At 39.3% G+C, this 21,553-nt stretch overlaps 2 protein-coding genes across 17 annotated transcripts in view; both read left to right on the plus strand.

Moving 5' to 3' along the window:
• The window catches only part of LOC129731687 (uncharacterized), a 377,272-nt gene that overhangs the window by 27,301 nt on the left and 328,418 nt on the right, over nt 1-21,553 (plus strand). The gene's annotated exons all lie outside the window — the stretch shown is intronic.
• Nucleotides 4,074-5,441, plus strand: LOC129728290 (uncharacterized). Its single transcript, XM_055686723.1, has one exon. It carries the CDS (start codon nt 4,074-4,076, stop codon nt 5,439-5,441), a length of 1,368 nt encoding a protein of 455 aa, XP_055542698.1.

A 21,553-nucleotide genomic window follows, 5' to 3' on the forward strand; every position in this document is an offset into this window, starting at 1 on the left:
TCTTTTTATAACAATAGAGAACAAGTCAACACGTCCTCAAATTTAAACTAATGAATATTTAAAACATGTCATAAATTAAGACTACTTGTTTTTTATGATGGTTCTGTGTTGAGTGGTTTTAATTCAAAAACCTGAGATAAGGCGTCTCCATCGAGTCTGCTGAAAAGAGGGCGCATGGTTAAATTCAAGGTATTTCGCAGTACCAGTTATGGAATTCACATGGTGATCATCTGTTATTATCTTTCGACTTTATTTGCGACGGAATAATTTTAACATTCTTTCATTCATTCATTTATGATTTGTTTTGCTTTTTGCTCTGCATCTTGCTCTCTGCATGCAATATTTGTTACATTGTGCGGACTCTTCTTACATTTACCTAAGCCAAAAATCTTTAATTAAGGCCATTTTTTTTCATTTCGACCACATTATAACATCGTGTAGCATTCTGAGCGTCCACAAACATGTTGTAGAGCACACTATCTAGGATTAGCTTTTCTGCATATTTTCACTTTCCTAGCAAAGGTACGGCAGCAATCGGTTGGACTAAAATTGTACATTACAGAGCGTTTGTATCCGTGGTCCCAAAATAACAAAACTGGCTCTACTCGATAGCACACTGCTTGGGAATCCTTTCTTTGCAGTACACCAACCAGCTTACGCCAATCCAAACCAAGTCACTACCAGCACCAGGCTGCCAGCAAAACTCTTTTGCTATTTTCAGCTCAGCGGTAGCGCAAGCAAATATGTCCTCGCGCATTTACTTGTAAACGCTTCGAAACTAACGCCGCCACATGCCGGTACTGCTTTCGGGCTGCCCACCACTCACTGTTTTAAAACAAGGGTTATTCGACAGTTTCGAAACGGGTAAACCGAACCGGCAATGAAATGTCACAATACGGGACCTCCACGCTACGGTTTTGCAGTGCTTGGTTGTTCGAGTAGGGTACTGGATATGTAAGCGTGAGTTTATATATACTAGTCATAATTCGTGAAGTTAAAAAGAGTAAGAGAGTGGGGAAAATAACGCCATTGAAAGGAGGCAGATAAGCTCTGCTAGCTTTTGTCACTTTGACTGAAGCACAATGGTGCAGATTACTTCAACTCACGAACGAACTACGTGAAGCTGTAAAAAATCAATCCGTTTTCGGAATACACCCCGTATGACATGTACAAAAAAGACCTGCTTTGGTTCGATATTAATTGGCATGAAGAGTTCGTTTGAAAAATATTCAATTTTCAGTTGGTTGTTTATATTAACTTTAAATGACACCTCGAAAGAGTGCAGTGCATTGGTATTTTGAACCTAGAACTCTCTAGAAACCTTCAATGAAACATAGAACTTGGTCAATCCAAGTTCAACGTGGATAATTTTTTGGTGATTTTAAGTCTCTTTTCGTAGACAGTCGTTCTGGACCTTCGCTAACATAAACTATCCACGTGCACCGTGGATGGCCATTAATTAGTTATGACCTTTTCTGAAACATTTTCAGCCATTTAGTTGGTCAAAACAATAAGTTCTAACTCCAAATTTGTTGAACCAATAAAGTGACCAAAGTTTTGAACCATTGTAAAAAACGGCAGAACTGTTACTAAATATTTCAGACAGTGAATGGATCTTTCTCAAAGATATTATTGGTATTCAGTTTATTCTTCAAATATTCGAGATATAATAAAAAAAGTGATTAATTTCACTTCTTTCCAATTAAAACTACAACCGAAATGTAATTGATATTTATAGAGACAGTAAAGATTCAGTCTTCTTTTTAAATATTCCGGAAGACTCCTTCGGAAACGAAATACTACAAGGTATACAGCCCTAGGGTTGTATGAAATAGTGACTTGGGACTTAACACTGTAATTAAAGGGATGTTATTTTTATTATAATTATATTATTATTATTCATCTGGCAAGTTATAGTCCTAATAGCAGTTTCTGTTTATAAAAATTCAAGGAACATCCAAAAACAAACAGTTGACTAGTTTTGTTGAAGATACGGATTATTCTGAAGATTGGTTCTCAGTATCCAAAGACAGAGAACGGCGTTATAAACATTTCATCCAGTGATCTGCGTTGAATTCGACCAGGAGCATTCACAGAAAACTTGCTTAGAAGAGCCGGGCAGTCGATTTCACCTAGAATAACTTTAGCAGCAACCATTGCCTGCTAAATTTTTCTTCTACGTTCCAGAGAAGCAATTCCTAACAGATTACAACGGTGTTCATGAGGAGGAAGGTTCAGCTTGTCTGTCCAAGGAAGTCTACGAAGTGCGAAACGGACGAAACGCTTCTACAGTCTCTCAATCCTACCAATTCAAGTTGTCTGGTAAGGCGCCCACACTACAGCTGACAACTCAACAATCGATCTTACTAACGCCGAATATAATGATATCAGGCAATGGATATTAGTGAAATCTTTAGACATAAGAAATCCTAGCTGACGACTCGCACGGTCAATAATATTGGCTCGATGCGGCCTAAAAGCCAATTTATCATCAAGTAGTACCCCAAGGTCGTTAATTTAATTGACACGAGCAAGAGGTGTGCGTCCGATTGTATGAGTGGCTTTTATGGGATTGCTACATCGCTGAAAGGAAATTACAGCACATTTCCGGACACTAATAGTCATTAGTCATTAGTTTTTTTTCACACGAATCCTCAAAAATATCTAACAGATGTTGCAGTGTTTGGTAGTCGGAAAATTTGTCAATGACCATACATATCGTTAGATCGTCTGCATAGAATAGTTTACATCCTCTTCCAAGACGGGCTGCGACATCATTAATGAACAGAACGAAAAGGAGCGGTCCAAGATTACTCCCTTGAGGAACGCCGGAGGTGCTTGTAAATCGTCGGGATGTGCAGGATCCAAGTTTGACACTCAGGATTCTGCCACTTAGGTACGATTGCAACCATTTAACCAGGTCGTCTGAGACACCCGAGTTTTTCGAGTAATATTCGATGATAAATTTTATCAAACTCAGCATTCAAGTCTGTGTATAAAGCATCGACCTGCTTCCCGTTTGCAATATGAGCGATACAGTCCGAAGTGAGACATAGCAAATTAGTTGTCACAAAACGACCAGGATAAAAACCATGTGGATTACTAGAGATGATGCTTTTTGTGTGAGACAGCTGGTGATCACTTAGAATCATATCAAATAATTTCGAACAAGCGCTTAGTGATGTTATACCTCGATAATTACGAACATCTTGTCTGTTTTCTTTTTTATGTATCGGAGCAAAATGCGAGTTTTTCCAAAGAGCTGGGAGCTGTTCTGTTACAAAGGTTACAGAATCCGCAGACAGAATCAATTGGTTTGTGCAATTATTAATTTTTTTTTTGAAATATATTCAACATTGATAGAATATCGTTTACACTTGGCGATATCGTAGTGTTTTTTTTTGTGCAAACAACATTTATTTGACAAGGCACCAGCGTAAATTTGTTGTTGAAGAATCGCCAAGAGTTTCTCGTAGCAATAAACAATTCTAAAGATTTAAAAATTTAAATTTGCTTTACTACGAAAACAGCTCATATACTATATTATTTGTTAAGTTAAAAATAGAAAAAAAACATCTTAGTAAATAAATCTTAGTAAATGAACCAAAATTTCACAAGCATTCGCCGGCTCTTACTCTTCTAAAAGTTTGTATATTTAGGAATTTACTCTTTCGATCTTATGCCGGTCACGATCATTCAGTGAATATGTGAGATGTGGTTTTACTTGCTCTGGACCGTAAAAACACACTTACCGGCAGTTTATTTCCCAGCAGTCACGTATGGAAGCTAGCATGCAGAAATTGAGTCTTCATTGTATAACCGATAACTGCAGAAAATATACAGACTCTTATTGGAAACTAGTTCGATCTGCAGCCAACTGAGTAGCAGCTTATTTTAGCGCAGCACGGTTAAACAGGCGTTTAATTCGGTTGCAGTATTGCACAGTAGACGGACCAACCAGCGGGCTGCACATCATTGCTAAACATGTCCGGACATGTTGGTAGATTTGTCCTAGTCTGTTGCGTCTCTTCGCTATTTAGCCACTGCTAATAGCTGTGCCGGTAGCGTGTGTGATGTATGACACGTTGATCTCTTCGGCTGATACTGACGACACTATTTTAAATTCTGACTGCATCCGCTTATACTATCAGAACGTTAGGGGACTCCGTACTAAAATCGATGACTTTTTCATCTCAGTTAGCGACGCAGAAATCGACGTGGTGATTCTTACCGAGACATGGCTCAACGACCGTTTCCATTCACCGCAGCTGTTTGGAACTGGTTATAATGTTTACCGCAATGATCGTGATCCTGTTTGTACGGGCAAAGCAAGAGGAGGAGGTGTACTTATAGCCGTATCCAAACGCTACAATTCAACCGAGTCAGTAAAACGAGATGTAGTTAGTGATAGTGACATCGAACAACTTTGGGTTAACGTGAATGGTGGTAACCGAATTATCTGTCTTGGCGTTATTTACATCCCACCTGAATTTTCTACCTCCTCGAAGAGTGTCGATCGCCATATCGATTGTGCATTTAAAGTGTCTGAGAAACTGGGACCGCAGGACTTTCACATACTGTTTGGCGACTACAATCAACCTGGCCTTCGTTGGAATTGCTCTTCTAAAAAAGTTCAACTCGATTTGCTAAACTCTACATTCACTACTGCAAACAGTGCACTTGTGGATGGAATGGCATTACTTGACATGCATCAGATTAATCCGTTCACGAATAACCGTGATCGAGCCTTTGACTTGGTATTTGCTAATATCAATGCAGTCAATCAGTGCGAGGTAATGCTACCACCTGAGGCTGTTACCAAAGTTGATCCGTTACACCCTCCCGTTCTTGTCACGCTCAGCTGTCCACCACTAGTTAGATATAACGAGGCACCTGAAGATAGAGAATTTGACTTCTTCCGCACTGATTTTGCGAAATTGAATGAAGCTTTGCACTCAGCAGACTGGTCGTTCCTGGATTCAAATGATATTAATATGGCTGTAACACTTTTCAACCAACGTCTCTTGTCACTCTTTCGTGAATTCGTTCCTCGACCCAGGCCAAAGCTGAAGCCACCTTGGTCAAATTTACGGCTTCGTCGTCTCAAACGTAAGAGATCCACTGCGCTAAAGGAGTATTCTCGTTTTCGAGACGCCTTCACTAAACGAGAGTTTGCTAGAACTAGTCGTCAATACAGAACATATAATCGCTTCCTTTACTCGAGATACGTGAGGCAAAAGCAATGTGACCTTAAACAAAATCTTAAACGTTTTTGGTCATTCGTTAACGAGAAACGCAAGGAAACTGGACTTCCTGCTCAAATGACACTTCACGATCAATCTCCAGTAATACTGAAGACATCTGTAATCTTTTTGCTCAGCAGTTTGCTAGTGTTTTCGACACCAGTAGTGCCTCAATTCGTGATGTACAAAATGCGCTAAAGTTCGTTCCTGCAAATGTATGTGATATAAACTTAACTAGTTTCACAAAATGAAGTTGTAGAGGCTCTGAAGCAGTTAAAATCATCAGTGACCGCCGGACCGGATGGAATACCATCAATCATACTAAAAAATTGCACATCTGCTCTTTCAAAACCGTTACAGTTAATTATCAACCAGTCGCTTCATCAGGAAACATTTCCTGAATGCTGGAAAAGGTCCTATATTTTTCCTGTGTTCAAGAAAGGAAACAAAAGTGATGTTACAAACTATCGGGGGATTACATCGCTTTGTGCTGGGTTAAAGCTGTTTGAGATTTTGATCGGTGGCTCGTTGCAAAGGAGAGTTACGCAATACATTTCAACGGATCAGCATGGCTTTTTTCCTGGTCGCTCAATTAGTACAAATCTAGTTGAATTCTGTTCTTTTTGTCTGCAAAATATGGAAAATGGAGCACAAGTCGACACGGTGTATACTGACATTAAGGCAGCGTTTGACCGCGTTGATCACAATATACTGTTAGTCAAATTGAAGCATCTTGGAGCTTCTACTACCTTCGTCCGGTGGTTGAAATCGTTCCTTGGAAACCGCTATGTATCTGTAAAATTAGGGAACGCAGAATCTCGCGGTTTCCGGAGTACTTCAGGCGTACCTCAAGGTAGCAATGTTGGACCTTTACTGTTCTCGCTGTATTACAACGATGTCTGCTTGGCACTTCCTCCAGGATGTAGAATCGTATACGCTGATGACCTAAAAATCTACTTCGTAGTTCACTCAGTTACTGATTGTATTGAGTTACAAAAATTGATTGATATATTCCATGAATGGTGTGTTTGTAACCGTCTCAGTATCAGTGTTGCCAAGTGCTCCGTAATCAGCTTCAGCCGAAGAAAAGCCCCTATCGAATACAACTACTCTATTAACGGTCAGGATATTGAGCGAGTTACGGTTGTAAAAGATCTCGGTGTTCTGCTGGATACCGAACTCAGATTCCACGAGCATTACAGCAGTATCATTTCCAAAGCAAGCAAGAACCTGGGATTCATAATGAAAATTGCTAATGAGTTCCGTGATCCGTACTGCTTACGAGCATTGTACTATACACTTGTACGCTCTGTTATTGAAACAGCGGCAGTTGTTTGGAGTCCCTATACTGGCCTCTGGACTGCACGAATCGAATCGGTACAGAGAAGGTTCATCAGATATGCACTTCGAGGTCTCCCTTGGACAGATTCTGTGGAGCTTCCTCCATATATAGATAGGTGCAGGTTGCTGGATATGGACACATTAGAGAAAAGAAGAGATGACATGCGTGCTGTATTTGTTGGAAAGGTGCTTTGTGGATCAATAGATGCGCCATGGTTTCTAGCCAATATTAATGTTAACGCGCCTTCCAGAATTCTCCGGACAACTGACTTTCTCAGAATCCCTTTTCCTCGGACTGCATATGGTCAAAATGAACCAATTATTGCCATGTGTAAAATTTTTAATTCCGTATTCCATTTGTTCGACTTCAATATTAGCTGTGAAACGTTTAAATGTCGATTGCGTAGCCGAAGCTCTTTTTAATTTGTTAGTTTTTAAGTTTTATTTTTTTTTTCATGTAGACCCTGTTGTCCGATGATGCTAAGTGAATAAATGTTAAATGTAATGTTAAATCTCTCAATCGAGTGTTTTCCCAAGTTCATTGTAAAAAATACATAGACATAAAATATTTACATGATTTTTACACCCTCCTCACCCTCTTCGTAGCATTTGGCCTCAAAATCTAAGCCCCTCCTCTGAAAAAAACGTAGCATTTGATTCCTTAAAAAAATAAACAAAAGTTGAAGTCTAGTATAATCATTGTGTCTTCCCGATTCGCGCAAATGTTGCACAGAAATCGCACAATAAATGTGTGAAACGCATAACGCAACAGTTGTACTGCGAATACATTGACATAGATTGAAATCAGAATATGTATCATATACCGACACTTTATTTTTCACATCGAGTGTATTAGTGACTGCACTTTCTCTCTTGCTCGTAGATTTTCTATGTACGTGCGACGAGACTAGATACGTCACATATAATTTGCAGGTTGCTCTTTCGCTTCTTTTTCGGTTCGGGTTGTGACGCGCAAGACGATGTCTCGTCGCTTTACGAAATGAGCGAGACACCCGTTCTGTACATACTAGATGCCAGTGTTGTTAGTACTCATTCATATTGTCGATGCGTGCTTGCTGCCACTCAGGAGAAAGCGTATGTGCAAAAGACTTGAGAAAAGAAGCGTAGCATATGTCTCGTTCTCAAGCAGAAAGGAGGAGAAAGGTTTTGCTTCTCGCTCGCTTTGCAAAGCTGCATGATACCAGCTGAAACTGTTTAGGTGTAGTAGTTTGGAGGTGACAAATACATTGAAAAAACGCTAGAGTATTAACTGCGTTATGCCCAACACGCAATCATTGTAATGGTTCCAAACCACATCAACAATTGCGTTAAAAACACAAGATTTTGTACTGGTTTCGCACCATCCAACTTTTGCGTGTGCTCTTTGTAAGCTAGGCTGGGCCTCAAATCGTTTTTCATCATGTGAAGCTCACGGAAACGTTACCAACTAGTTATGCTAGGCACCCGCTAGGCCTTGCTACATGTTGATTGACATTCAAAGACAGGCGAGAGTGTGCAACGGCTAATTTGTGAACCATATCGTTTTGTTGTGCGTTGACACAGCAGAACTACTTTTCAAATTAAATTTTTATACATTAATAAGACGACTTCAAAACCGAAGAATTATTTACTCTGACCCATCATCGCATAGAATATACGAAAAATGAACCGGTAAACCGAATGATGGATTCCTAGAATCAACAATGTGAATTCGTTAACTTCACAATATCTTGGTATAAATTGAGGTAGTATTTGAAAACTAGCGTATCCCAAAATGAATCGATGTTGAAAAATTTAACGTCAAGGTATTTTAGTAAAACATTTAAAGGTAAACCTTATTGAATAAAAAAATGGCCGACTTCGTGTCACCACTTCGAATTTTCATAAGCACTAGAATCGGAAATACTCATTGCGTTCCCCATGAAAATTCTATTTTATGCTTGCTTCACCACAGCAAACATTAAATAGCATTTTCACAGGGAACGCATTAACTATTTTCGAGTCTTGTGGTTTCGAAAATTCGAAGTGGTGACTCGAAGTCGGCCATTTTTGGATTCGATGAGGTTCCACCTTGAATTTTCTAAATAAATGTTAATAAACTAAAAAGAGGTTGCGAACAGGTGATTTATGGAAAAATGACATTTTCAATCTAAACTCTCCTCGATTTTCATATTTTTCCTATTTTTTATATTTGTTGGGTTGTTTTTAATCACAGCTAGAATATTTTGCAAGATTAATTTCAGCATCGCATTCAGTTATTTGACTCACAGAGCCGATTACACCGCAAAAAAATGATTTTTACCATTACTTTTAGATGAAAACCTTCATAACATATAAAAACACTTTTCAGTCAAGAACTGAAACAACTTTAATCACGAAGCTAAATTCATGACAAAAATTTACATATAAAAATATCCTTGAAATTTTACGGGGAGCTTAGATATTGGCATTTTACCATGTGTTGAAAAATCAAGTATTTATAGAAAAATGCCACTCTTCGTTGCAGTGCTTCATTTTGCCGTTCTTGTGTGATTAATTGAATTGTAATTCAAATGTTGGTTATGGCCATAACGCGTATTCGGAGAGAACGTATATTCAAAAATGCATTTTTTAACGTAGAAAGATGGGTGATCAATCCACCAAAGAGTGAGATAGAAAATTTACTTTTCAATTACATTTTCTTGAAACAAGAAACTTTTTCGAAGACATCCTGTTTCTATCTTTTACATATTACCAACAACATAAAGTTGTCTATGAGGAGGCAATCAAAATAACAGTTTTCGTTCTAGTTTTCTCAGATTTTTCCGAATTTTTAAACCTTCTAGTATGTTGTCAGGAGGAAAGGAGTGGAAGACATAAACGGGCTGTGGAGCAGTATCCACGGCGCCATAGAAACGACTGCGAGACAGGTGGTAGGTACGACGCGTGGAAGACAGCCTAATGGCTGGTTCGATGCCGAGTGCCAGAGAGCGACAGGTGAGAAGAACCGTGCCAGGAGCCGCATGCTCACTGCAGTTACGCGTCAGAACAAAGAGAGGTACATGGTGGCAAATGCTGCCGAAAATAGAACCCACCGTCGGAAAAAGCGCGAGTACGAGAAGCAGGTGCTCGCCAGCGCAGAGGACAGCTATGCTCAAAACGACGTGCGGAGATTCTATAGAACTGTCAACAGAGTCAGAAGCAGGAATTTCCCTGTGCCACACACTGTTTCCAAAGCTGCAAAAACGTGATCGAAATTATTTTGACCCAAACAACTAGATTTTAGAGCCATAGTGCCTCCAGGAAAGTTGATCCATTAATTATTCTCCATTTTATAGAAGTTGCAATTTCGTGATTAATCCACTTAACAGTGAGAAGCGAGTTTTACTTTTTTCATTTTTGCATATAAAAATTCACCTTGTTCGGCAAAGTTGTTGCATATTTCATAAGAAATAACTTTCTCAAAGGTACCATACTTCTATCTGCCTTTTTGAATGGACTTTTGTGAAGGTTTCTACAGATGGCCACTAAAAATCATTTTTTGAATATAACATTTAATGGTGATTATCTACAATTTTCCAATGTTCTACATTGTTGTTTACTATCACAAAACACACAATTTCATCCAAGAAAGTTTATTTTTATCTCCCATCGGTTATTGACGATTTTTTTGAAACAAAGCACTAATTTATTAACAGATATCCTTAAAATCTGCATATATCTGCAGACTAAACCTTTTCTATATTTAAGTTTGAGTAAAACGTCATTTAGTCCAGCTATAGGCTTTTGTCTCTCGCTGTCTCCTGTGCAGATATTTGTAAGTAAATAAGTGCATTATTTTAATAAAAATCTTTAATAACTAAATAAACTTGAGAGATAAAAATAAACTTTCTTCGGTGAACTTGTGTGTTTTCTTGTAGTTAACAATATTGTAGAACATAGGAAAAGTTTAGAAAATCACTATAAAAAGTTATATTAAAAAAATGGTTTTAAGGGGCATTCTAGAGAAAACTTCACAATAGTTGACCAGATACAAGTATAGTGTCTTCGACAAAATTGTTTCTTATGAAATGTGCCAAAACTTTACTTAGCAAAGTGGATTTTTATATGAAAAAATGAGAAAAATAAAACTTATTTCTCACTTTTAGGTAGATCAATCACAAAATTATAACTTGTACAAAACGGAGAATAATTAAAAGAACAACTTTACTGAAGACATCATTACTTTAAAATCATTACTTTTTGAGTTAAGAGTAACTAGTGTAAATTGGCGCATTATTCTAGTAAAAATCGTCACCAACCAAAAGTATATGTGAGATAAAAATAAACTTTCTTCTGAGACATTGGTTGTTTCGTTGTAGCAAACAATTTTGTAGAACATTCGAAAATTGTAGAAAATCACTATAAAAAGTTAAATCGCAAAAAAAGATTTTTAATAACAATCTATAAAAAAATCCACAAAAGTCCATTTAAATAAATAGATAGAAGTATGATGTCTTCAACAAAGTTGTTTCTTTTAAAATTTGCTTCTTTGCAACTTTTCTGAACAAAGTGGATTTTCATATTCAAAAATGAAAAGAAGTAAAAGAAGTAAAATTCGTTTCTCGCTGTTGAGTAGATTAATCAGGGAATTGTAACTTTTATAACATGGAGAATAATTAATGGAATAACATTGCTGAAGACGTTACGATTCTAAAATCAATGTTTTTGGGCCAAAATAATTTCGATCACGTTTTTGCAGCCTTGGAAACAGTGTGTGCCGGTCATGTGTAATGACAAGGACGGCAACCTGCTTACTGATATACCGACGGTGGCAGCAAGGTGGAAGGAGCATTTTCAGGCGCTATTGAACGGTGAGGAGCCGGATGAGCAGAACAGGAACAGGATGACGATTATGAGTGACGAACAAGCTGTGGAGCCACCAACACAGGAGAAGGAGGTGAAAAATGCGATTAGTGAGCTGAAAAACGGCAAGGCCGGACGGTATCCCGGCCGTACTTCTAAAAACGGGAAGCGAGCGGCTGTACTATGCGATCCACCAGATAATACTAAGGATCTGGGCGGACGAACAAATGCCGAACGACTGATTGGAAGGCCTCATATGCCCTATCTATAAGAAGGGCCATCGATTTGATTGTGGCAACTATCGAGGGATAACGTTGCTCAACCCTGCATATAAAGTGCTCTCCCGTATCCTGTTCTTCAGATTGAGACCGTTAACGGAATCCTTTGTTGGCGAATACCAGGCTGGTTTTCGACAAGGGCGTTCCACGACGGATCAAATTTTCACCCTGCGACAGATCCTCGATAAGTTCCGGGAGTACAACTTATCGACTCACCATCTGTTTGTGGACTTCAGGGCGGCATACGACTCAGTGAAAAGAAACGAGCTGTGGCAGATCATGCTAGAACACGATTTCCCTACGAAACTAATTAAGCTGAGTCGTATGACGCAGGAGGGATCAAAATCGTGCGTGCGGATAGCTGGCGAAACATCAGCCGCATTCGTAACGTTGGATGGACTTAAGCAGGGGGATGCGCTCTCCAACTTACTGTTTAACATCGCTCTTGAGGGTGCAGTACGAAGAGCAAATGTGGAAAGAAACGGTACGATCATCACGAAATCTCACATGCTTCTTGGCTTTGCGGACGACATCGATATCATCGGTATCAACCGTAAGGCCGTGGAGGAGGCCTTCGTACCTTTTAAGAGAGAAGCAGCCTGATTAGGACTTGTCATTAACTCTGCCAAAACGAAGTACATGGTAGCTGGCAAAGAGCGTGGGAGTCCCCGTGGTTTTGGTGCTGAGGTGGAGATAGATGGGGAACGATTTGAAGTGGTTGACGAATTCGTTTATCTTGGTACGCTTGTGACATGTGACAACGATGTGAGCCGTTAAGTGAAACGACGAGTTGCAGCTGCGAAGAGGGCTTTCTACGAACTGCGTAACTAGCTCAGCTCCCGTAGTTTGCAAACTCGCACAAAACTAGCGATTTTTAGGACACTGATACACCCGGTGGCCCTTTACGGACATGAAGCATGGACGCTGAAGGAAGCTGATCGACGAGTGCTCGGAGTTTTTGAGCGTAAAGTTCTGCGATCGATACTTGGCGGTAAACAGAAGATGGAGTGTGGCGCAGACGCATGAACCACGAGTTATACCAGGCACACAAACATGCTGATATAGTGAAGGTAATACGACGGGGCAGGCTTCAGTGGGCTGGACATGTAGCCAGGATGCCTGACGAGAGAGCCGCCAAAACTATCTTCAGTAGAGAACCAGGAAGAGGCCGTCGACTCCGTGGTAGGCCTCGCGCGCGGTGGAAGAAGATGCACGATCTGCTGGTGTATGAGGAGACTGGAGAGCGGCTGCCCAAGACAGAAGAAGCTGGACATCTCTAATTCGTTCGACCCTAGACCGGTTAACGGTCCGTTAGCCAACAAAATAAAGTAGGTACTATGTTGTCAGTCATCAAAAAAGTCTTTTTTTCTTGGACGTTGTTATTTTATACCTCCAAAAAAAATTTACTGCTTAGTTTTCCATCACATATAAAAATGAAATATCTCAGCACCCCGATAAGATATCACGGATTCAATTTTCGTCATAAAACCCGCTTGCAGTAAAAATTTCAGTTTCTGTGAGTCAAATAATTGAATGCGATGATGAACTAAACTATGCAAAATTTAGAAAAAACCTGCAAAAATAAAAAAAATATACGGAAAAATCAAGTAGTCAAACAGGATTGCAAAAAGTGCATAAAAGAGCTTTTGTTAACTTTTTTTTTGAAAAATTAATTTTGTTCATTAATCACGTTTGGGCAACCTGTAAACAATTTTTTGGAAAGTTCAATTGTTTTGCAAAAACACCATATATAACATTACATTTTAATTTAGGGTTGAGCACCTTGACCTTTGCCATATTGATTTTTTTTGACACTCTTACCTGGAGCAAAAACTTCCAATCAAGAAGACTGGCATCTCTGGATTGATCCCATACAAATCACAAACGTCAAATTAGGCAGCGCAGTTCATCTATTGAAGGTAGAAGCTTGACACGAAAGTGGTTGTAATTACATGGCTACGAAGAATTTGTGTGCGCATGTGATGATCCTGCCTGTGTGTTCGGATTGCATTTGCAGTTCCACCTTTATTAAAAAGACTGCGCTGCTGAAACTGTAGCTCGATTTCCGGCAGAGTTCCCAGTCTACTAGATATGATGTACTGAAGTGAATTTTCGGACTCTAAGTATCACTTATCTGGTGGTTTTTGGTTGATTTCGGAAGCCAAAAGTCGTCGTCTTGGATTTCAAAATGCTGTTTGGGTTTCAGCGTCCACTCCCCGACTGGTTTTAGCTTCCCGGAATTTAGGCAATAAAAAATTTCTCGGGAAGTCCCGGGTAACAAGAAAAATTACAAAGCGGCGATTTTATTCAATTTATAGTTTTTTTTTTCTTATGTAGGAGAAAGGATTGAAAACACGGTTCAATGATTCTAATCCGTCAAAAAAGAATTGAAACAATTCAAAGATTGATCAGTTTTCGATAATAAGCGTGTAGGAGAATATTTTACACTTCAAAAACAACTGCTCTCATACTGTTTGGAAGCTAGCCAGTGTAGAGAGCAGTGAATTGTTTGTATCTGATAAAATGCAAAAAAAAAACATAGTAGAGAAAGATGATATATAGGCATTACGCATAATAACTACTCAAAAGAACTCACTACAGTGTTTTTACTGTCTGTCTCTCAAACATATATCAAATGAGGGGAGCATCTTGGCTGTAAAGTAGACTGCGTTGTTCGCTTTGCATGTCGAATCTGAGAAGAAAACTCACCTGCCCGTTACGTATGTTTGCTCCTCGAATGCTATGGAATTTATCTCTGCAGTGCGCACCACGGTGTACTTCTATGTATTCTCACTAGAGTGACTCATTCTTCTTTTTTCGCTCAGCTGCGGTGTAAGCAGCAAGTGTATTAATTTTTCAGCGTCCCACAGAAACAGAGCACAAAGCAGAACAAATGATGTGGTACAAACAATTGCTACATGTGGCGCTCATTCTGGGCAAAGAGTAATAGGTGAATATTCACTCTGCTCGTAGCACATATTGAGAAAAATATCAAGCCTGCTGATAACTGTTTTCACTGTCAATAACCGAGAGCGATGATAGATAGTAATTCACGAACAGGAGCATTAGGGTGCCAATGAAAATCTACTATTTGAATTTCGTTTAGCGGTAAGGCTCAACAGTTTCACCTTTTCGGAAAAAGTTTTCATGCAGAATGTAAAAAATGCACAAGCATTTGTTTATGATATTCTAGAATTCGATTTTTTATATCAAATGTGTTGACTAAAAAACATTTAAAAAACCTGGAACTTGGGATTGTGAGTCTTTGCCAGTTCGTTTTTTTGGCTAGAAAGTCGATTTCAAAAAAAGGAAATAACAGATCTCGACGTTTTACGTATTTCCAAGACATTTGGCATCATTAAACAACATTTCGACAGTTTCATTAACTAAAAACAATATCGCACGCTTAGCCTTGGGGCTAATAGCGGTCTCGATCAACTAGATTAGTTGAGAGAATTCGTTATCGATATTGTTTTTGGCACATTTTGCATGTGTAGGATAAGTACAACGATACACCGTGCCCCAGTGCTGAGTCGAGAAAACTTTCAGCACTTAAAGATCTTTTACTCGATCGGGAATCGAACCTGCTTTCACAACCGTGTGGGAGAGCTAGCCAACCGACATCGCCCACAGAGCCACGGGGACCACTGATTATTTCTTAAACTACATCCAATGATTTTTTTTTTATCGGTCAAAAAAGTAAAGCTCTTAGCGTTTTGAGGCTTCACTTCTCGAAATCTGATTGGTTTGAACGGAAGCAAATTCCTATATAGTTCAAAGAGTGCATTCCTGGTCAACTAGGTATAATATTTTGTCGACCGTGTTAGAGAAAGTGAGCATTAAACGACCAATCAGAAACGAAATCTGCGTTTCAACAAAGCTTAGGCATTTACAATAGTACAGTATTTGTATAATTAGGGATTGACAATTTTCAAGGCTTGAATATCCGTTTTAGTGTCGTATGGAAGATGGCAACAGAAGATGTCGTGCTTAGTTAGGCAACATTTTATTATGCTGTTGTTAGGTGTTGCATGTTGCTGCAGGAAAAGTAAACTCAGTTCGTGCTGAGACATGGAGATGAAGTCGAATTTACATTGAAAGAAATAAAAAGTGAAGTAGATTGAAAGTGTAATGTAAAGTGTATAGTAATTCTATCAAAAACTCGAGAAAAAATTGTGTGTTGCCAAAATACGGTAGCTTGTCGCTGGAGGAAGTACCGGCACCGCTGATACTACCGCTGACACTCAAAAGTAGCTTTCCACGAGAAGAATAATGGAAATCGGTTGGAAACTGACTGAGTTTTAAACATTTGAAAGTGGACAACGTGACGCTCTCGATGTTTTTGGTTTTTAAATTTGTACCCCTTTAAATATTGCCGTAAGACGTAATTCTACATAAAAAATGGCAGAATGTAAAATTCTTGTAAATAGAAGTTAAGTAAGTAAAACTGCGAATTTAAAAAAATCCTAAGCCTCGAGCGACTTGTTAAACTTCGTGTACATTGAATTTAAAGAGAGTTTTTTGTTAATTTTTTTTTTCAAGGTGAAGTACTCAGAAGAGTTGTGTGCAAAGCCGCGACCGCAAGGTTTACGTAGAACCATAGAAAACTGTTTGTTACTTACTTCCATTATTCCATTCGAGAATGATCGCAAAGGATAAGGCCAAAGAAACCTCCTCTTTTTAAATAATTCTTTGAATGATATACGTTAGTTGAAAAAAAAAAACAGCGACACAGAGGAACAACCTCTGAAATAATAAGGTAAGGTAAGTATGAAAAAGTTTAAAAACATTAGGAAAAAACACCTTCATTTGAGGACACTGATAAAGCTCGGCAGTTTGCAACTGGTTTCTAAAATGAAAGTATTGATTTCCTTCACGCATTTGATGAACTAAAAGAATCGTCATTTAGAGTTAGATCGGATTAAAATGTATTTAGAGAACTATACTGAGCAATGAGATTATATACTCAAAATCATTGGTTATAAAGGCCGGTCCATTGTCGTGTGATTCATAACTTCTTTTCTCGTTCAATCCTGTGAATTTAATGAAAGCCGTTAGCTCATATATTTTTCACTTTGGAATTTTCAGTACCCTCACCAAATTAATCAAACCGCAAAATTATTTTTTTTTGAAATAATAACGCCTATTTTTTTCTTGTATTTTTTTTTAAATGAAGATTCGATAGTATTCTATCTTGATCTTACGAAGTGTAAGTACAAAGCAAAGATGAAAAGTTATTGAATTGCAGAAAGAGCAAATTGACCGCTGGATACTTGTATGAATAAGTTATGAGGCAACTGCCAACGATCGATTATTTTTAGTTTGATAACTGAACTATCAAAAAAAAAAAAAACATCTGCACGTTTTGACCAACATGACTCAAAAGTTCATCCCACAGTGCTCCGATCGTTGGATTATGCTGAGCTCGCAGCTGGTGCAATCTTGCTCTTCTCCGACCTCGCCCAGTGATACTTTCGGCATTGTTTCTTTCTTGTTTCGACAGTTCTTTTTTGAGACCATCCGTCGTCGTACACATTACAGCGCGTTAAGCCTTTGCTAAATTGAACCGATACGATTCGGCTTTCGCTACATATGCCCACACACTTGTCCCTTCTGTCAGCGCAAACATTGCGCTCGTAATGTGGGACAGATTCTGTTGAAAAGTGGGAATAACAAGTCGGTTCGGTGCGAGTTGCCGCCGCACAGGTGTGAAGTGTCACATACCACCGGGAAGCAATAACGGTGGAGACATGAATCAGATTGGAAAGCGTACCCTCGTGATGGCTTTTTTATCGACTCTACCATAAATCGGTTCAATGAAAAGCTATGAATAAGAATACCAACAGCAGAAATTTGAAGACGGTTTCCGGGGCAATACCCACTGTGAGCCATTCTTTAGCTGACTGACGACATACGGAGGATGAAAGAGCTTCCCTCTGGGGTGTGTGTTGTTTTGTGTTTCCTGCAGCACCGGATGTGGGGGAGCTTTTCGTGGATGCCTAAAGAAAGCGTGGCAGGCAGCGCGAACACCCACATGTGATCAAAGTGGTGGAGGGGGGAGGGCACATTTTCCGCAAAACAGCATCAGAGGAGTTTCGCTGGCATCACCATGGCGGGCCTCGGCGAGGCCCGGGCGGTGGTCTTTCCGTCCCGCGCGGGCAGATAAAAGCTGACATGAGAAGAGCCAGCGAGTTGCGACAGCCAGGCAGACAGTTGAACAGACAATAGAGAACCAGCCCCGGATCAACGCCGAACGACGGGGGCGTGGATCAAGTTCTAGCTTAGGTACGTTACTTTTTTCGTTATCTTCGAATGACTGCTACTGCTGCGTTTGCTTGTCCGCCTCGATGTTGTTTTCAGTTGTAGATTTAAAGTGGATTACGGTCGGAAGATTCCCTTTCAAGCTGATGTTTGACTAGGACCGGCTTAGGCTGGGAGATTGGATTTTGCCGCCGTTGAACTCGTTCGAGGCGGCCGGCCTTCCGACGTTCTAGTTTCGCTTTCGCTGATTTGAGATAAAGGATCATTATTTTAAAAGAGTGCCATTCGCAATTGTGTCGTAAAACGCTGATACGAATCAGGATTGCTGCCAGCTAATGTATCGACTTGCTGTCGAGACTTAATTCCGCTTTGTAATTGTGTTTAAAGCGAACGGTGGAAGACATGAGTTTCCTCATAGATAAGGAAGCGGATAAAAATATTGTAGGCTGAATTGGAAGTCTATATCATACAGATTGTGATAATTCTTTAAACAAGTTAAGCTTTATAGCAGACTTGGTTAAGAACTCAATATCTCTGTCTCATTTTGCTTTGTAGCAGTTCTCTTACACCTGATGTAGACGACATTTCACTCGATAAAAATCTTTCCTATTCATGTTGAAAAGATGCTGATGTAACTGCTATTGACTTCCACTTGCTGACAACGGACATCCGCTGTTTATGATCGAAAACAATAGTTTTGCGTTATGCAAACGGTATTTTCCAATTAACCTATTATGGATCACTCCCGGCACATTCTTGGAAGCTTTTCCGCAAACTAATTACGTAAAATAAACCTCACGTAACCTGTGACACGCAACCGACTTCCTGGTGCCATAACGATAAGCGCACGATAAAATATCCGTACGTAATAATCTTTCCAGGTGCCTTCTCGGAAAACACAACTATTATCCCTCAGTGTGTAGGGCTGCCTGTCGGGTAACACAAGAGGCTGCTGCTCTATGCAAACGTGCGAGCCCTCATTTCCTGCCGAATCAGGAAGCAAGGAAAAACGATGGCGACGGCTCGGAGCCGGAACCGAAAATCACTCCCTCGCGTGACATTAGCACAAATATTCAATTAAAATTATTTCCTGCTGCCGTGGTTTTGGAGATTGAACCGAAGACTAGAACGGTTTTGGATCATCACATTGCTGAACAGGGGTGGTGCCATATTTTTTTTCGTTTTGTTAATTTATGAAGCGATGAATGTTTAATTTTAACAGCAAATTATTCATTCCGAAGCGAAGGAAAGAACCACTTGCTGTAAACATAAACAGAAAATGTTCCGCGTTATATAGAGCTGCGGTAAGGTGGCATCTCTAGCGGCATATCATTCCATCCTGTTTCGCCGGGAGCTTGAAGCACGATTAGATCGGAATTCACCCAAAAATGCGGGCAGTGGGGGAGGAGGAAAATCACTGTCGCTAGAAATCGTTGTCACATTCTTGGTGACACACGCGCTACTCATCATACTCAGTTTGAGACTGCCATGAACACGAAAATCAGCTTGGTTTTCGCATTTTTAATGCAAAGATTAGCTCCCGTTCCCGCTGCTTTCGTCGAAGGTTTCCGGGTGGGCACACTCTACGTTTGTCGACAGCGAATCATCAGTAGAAGACCAGCAGCAACCAGTGCGGCTGATCCGGAATACTGCCTGCTGGAATGCTAAGTAGCTCACTTCATCCGGACCACAGTAAACAGCCAGCAGTCGATTTGCTTCGAGGCAGTTCTGCTGAGCTGTCATCAACAGGCCGCGCACGGCAACGCTCTATAGCCAAAGCTACATCTACCAATGCAGACGGCAACACGCACCCAAACTGGATCGGTAAATGTAGAAGCATCTTTTTCAAAGCCCCTCCCGTCGTCGTCCGGGCGAGGGCCGTTTGGTGCGTCAGCAAAGGCAGATAGAAGCATTTTCTACGAATCTGTAGTAAGGCTTGTTTTTCTCATGTTTACCGTACATATTGTGATGAGCCGTTTTCATTACAGATGAAGCAAGGAAGAGAAAAAAATGTATAATGGCTGAAGAAATGGCATTTTGTGTGGGAAAAGAGATTTGATTACCTTCCACACGAAAACGATTTCAGAACTCAAACAAATGCTAAAATACAGCTTTTGAGGATAACACGAATTGAAAGGGAGCATTAATTTTTCCTAAGCAGAATATAAATAGCGCTTTTGTTAGAGAACGAATTGAAATGAATAAAAATTCTAATGATTACAGGAACGTATAATATTACAGATAATTTAACTCTGAATGCAGACCATAGCTATAGATGGGAAGACAATTAAGATGCGCACATTATGCTGTAGAAAATGTATAGAACGAGTTTTAGTGCTGGAATCTCAATGAAGTCAAAAGAGGTTTGCGGTTTTTTAATCGAAATGTGAATGCTGTCTTAAGAATAGTACCAGTGGCCGTAAAAATATCAAAAGAGGGATGAGAAATATTTTCAGATCCGATAAGACATTAATTTTAAAATTCTTTGTAATATATTTTAAACATTTAGTCAGTAAAATATATATTATAATACCTACCATTTCCCATGTATGATTCACTGTAAATAATGTTGAATTCATATTGCAAAAATTGTTCTTGTAGGCGTCCTATTTACATGACTCAAAATCTCATGTAACATGGGGACCACGGTGGATTCGAAATCGAAACAGGACCAAAAAATATGTCACATACTAACCTAGTGCAATATCATAGGAGCGTTTAGGATCTTATTCTGCCTTACTAAAAGCTAGCGGTTGAGTCCTGCAGTGTGCGATTTTATTATATAAAATCAAAATAACTATCTGTTGATTTACTGTTGAAACAACTGTTAAGCTTTTTGTCACAATTCAAAGCGTTGCAATGAAAACCGAGGGCAAACGTTTCATTGTTACCAACATGGCTTTGGTTTTTCAAGCGTCAGGAAAGAACGATAATGTCAAAATAAAAAAAAGAGTAACCTTCTTTTATCCTAGTTTTTGAAAGTTCTTTTTCTCTCTTTTATTTTTGATTTCGTATAATGTATACATTATTGCGTAAGCTTACTCATTTTTCGTACTATTTACATTATGCAGCGTTCTGTATACGAATTATTTGCGTGAGCTTACTAATTTTTCGTACTATTTACATTATGCAGCCTTTGTTTGTACGATTGATTGCGTTTATTTTTAAAACCTTTCGTTACGTATACGAATAGAAATCTGTAACAGTTTTGACAGTTCTGACGAAAGTACCTTCATATTTATTACGCATTGGTTTCGTTGCGGAAAACAACAAAAGGTTTTGTATATAAATCATACGTTTTCGTGGAATAAACTAAAATATATTTTCAGTGTACCGCGATGCTTAGAATTTTGAATCAAAAAATGGTTCTTTGTCATATGCTATACGCAAAAGTTCGAGTCTTACGCAGCCACTGTGTCCTCTCAGTTCACACATTTTCTGCGTTATTAATTGCTTTCCATGCATCATAACGCATTAGCTGCACAAGGAATACGCCGTTATTCACGTCCACTACAACCAGAGCCTCAGACTTTTGTCATGCTGAACGGGCGAGAAACCAACTGTAGGTTAATGAACAGCCGTAGATAGAGCTGTTCATCAACTTAC

Source organism: Wyeomyia smithii, chromosome 3 (assembly GCF_029784165.1).
Source record: "Wyeomyia smithii strain HCP4-BCI-WySm-NY-G18 chromosome 3, ASM2978416v1, whole genome shotgun sequence".
Lineage (NCBI taxonomy): Eukaryota > Metazoa > Arthropoda > Insecta > Diptera > Culicidae > Wyeomyia > Wyeomyia smithii.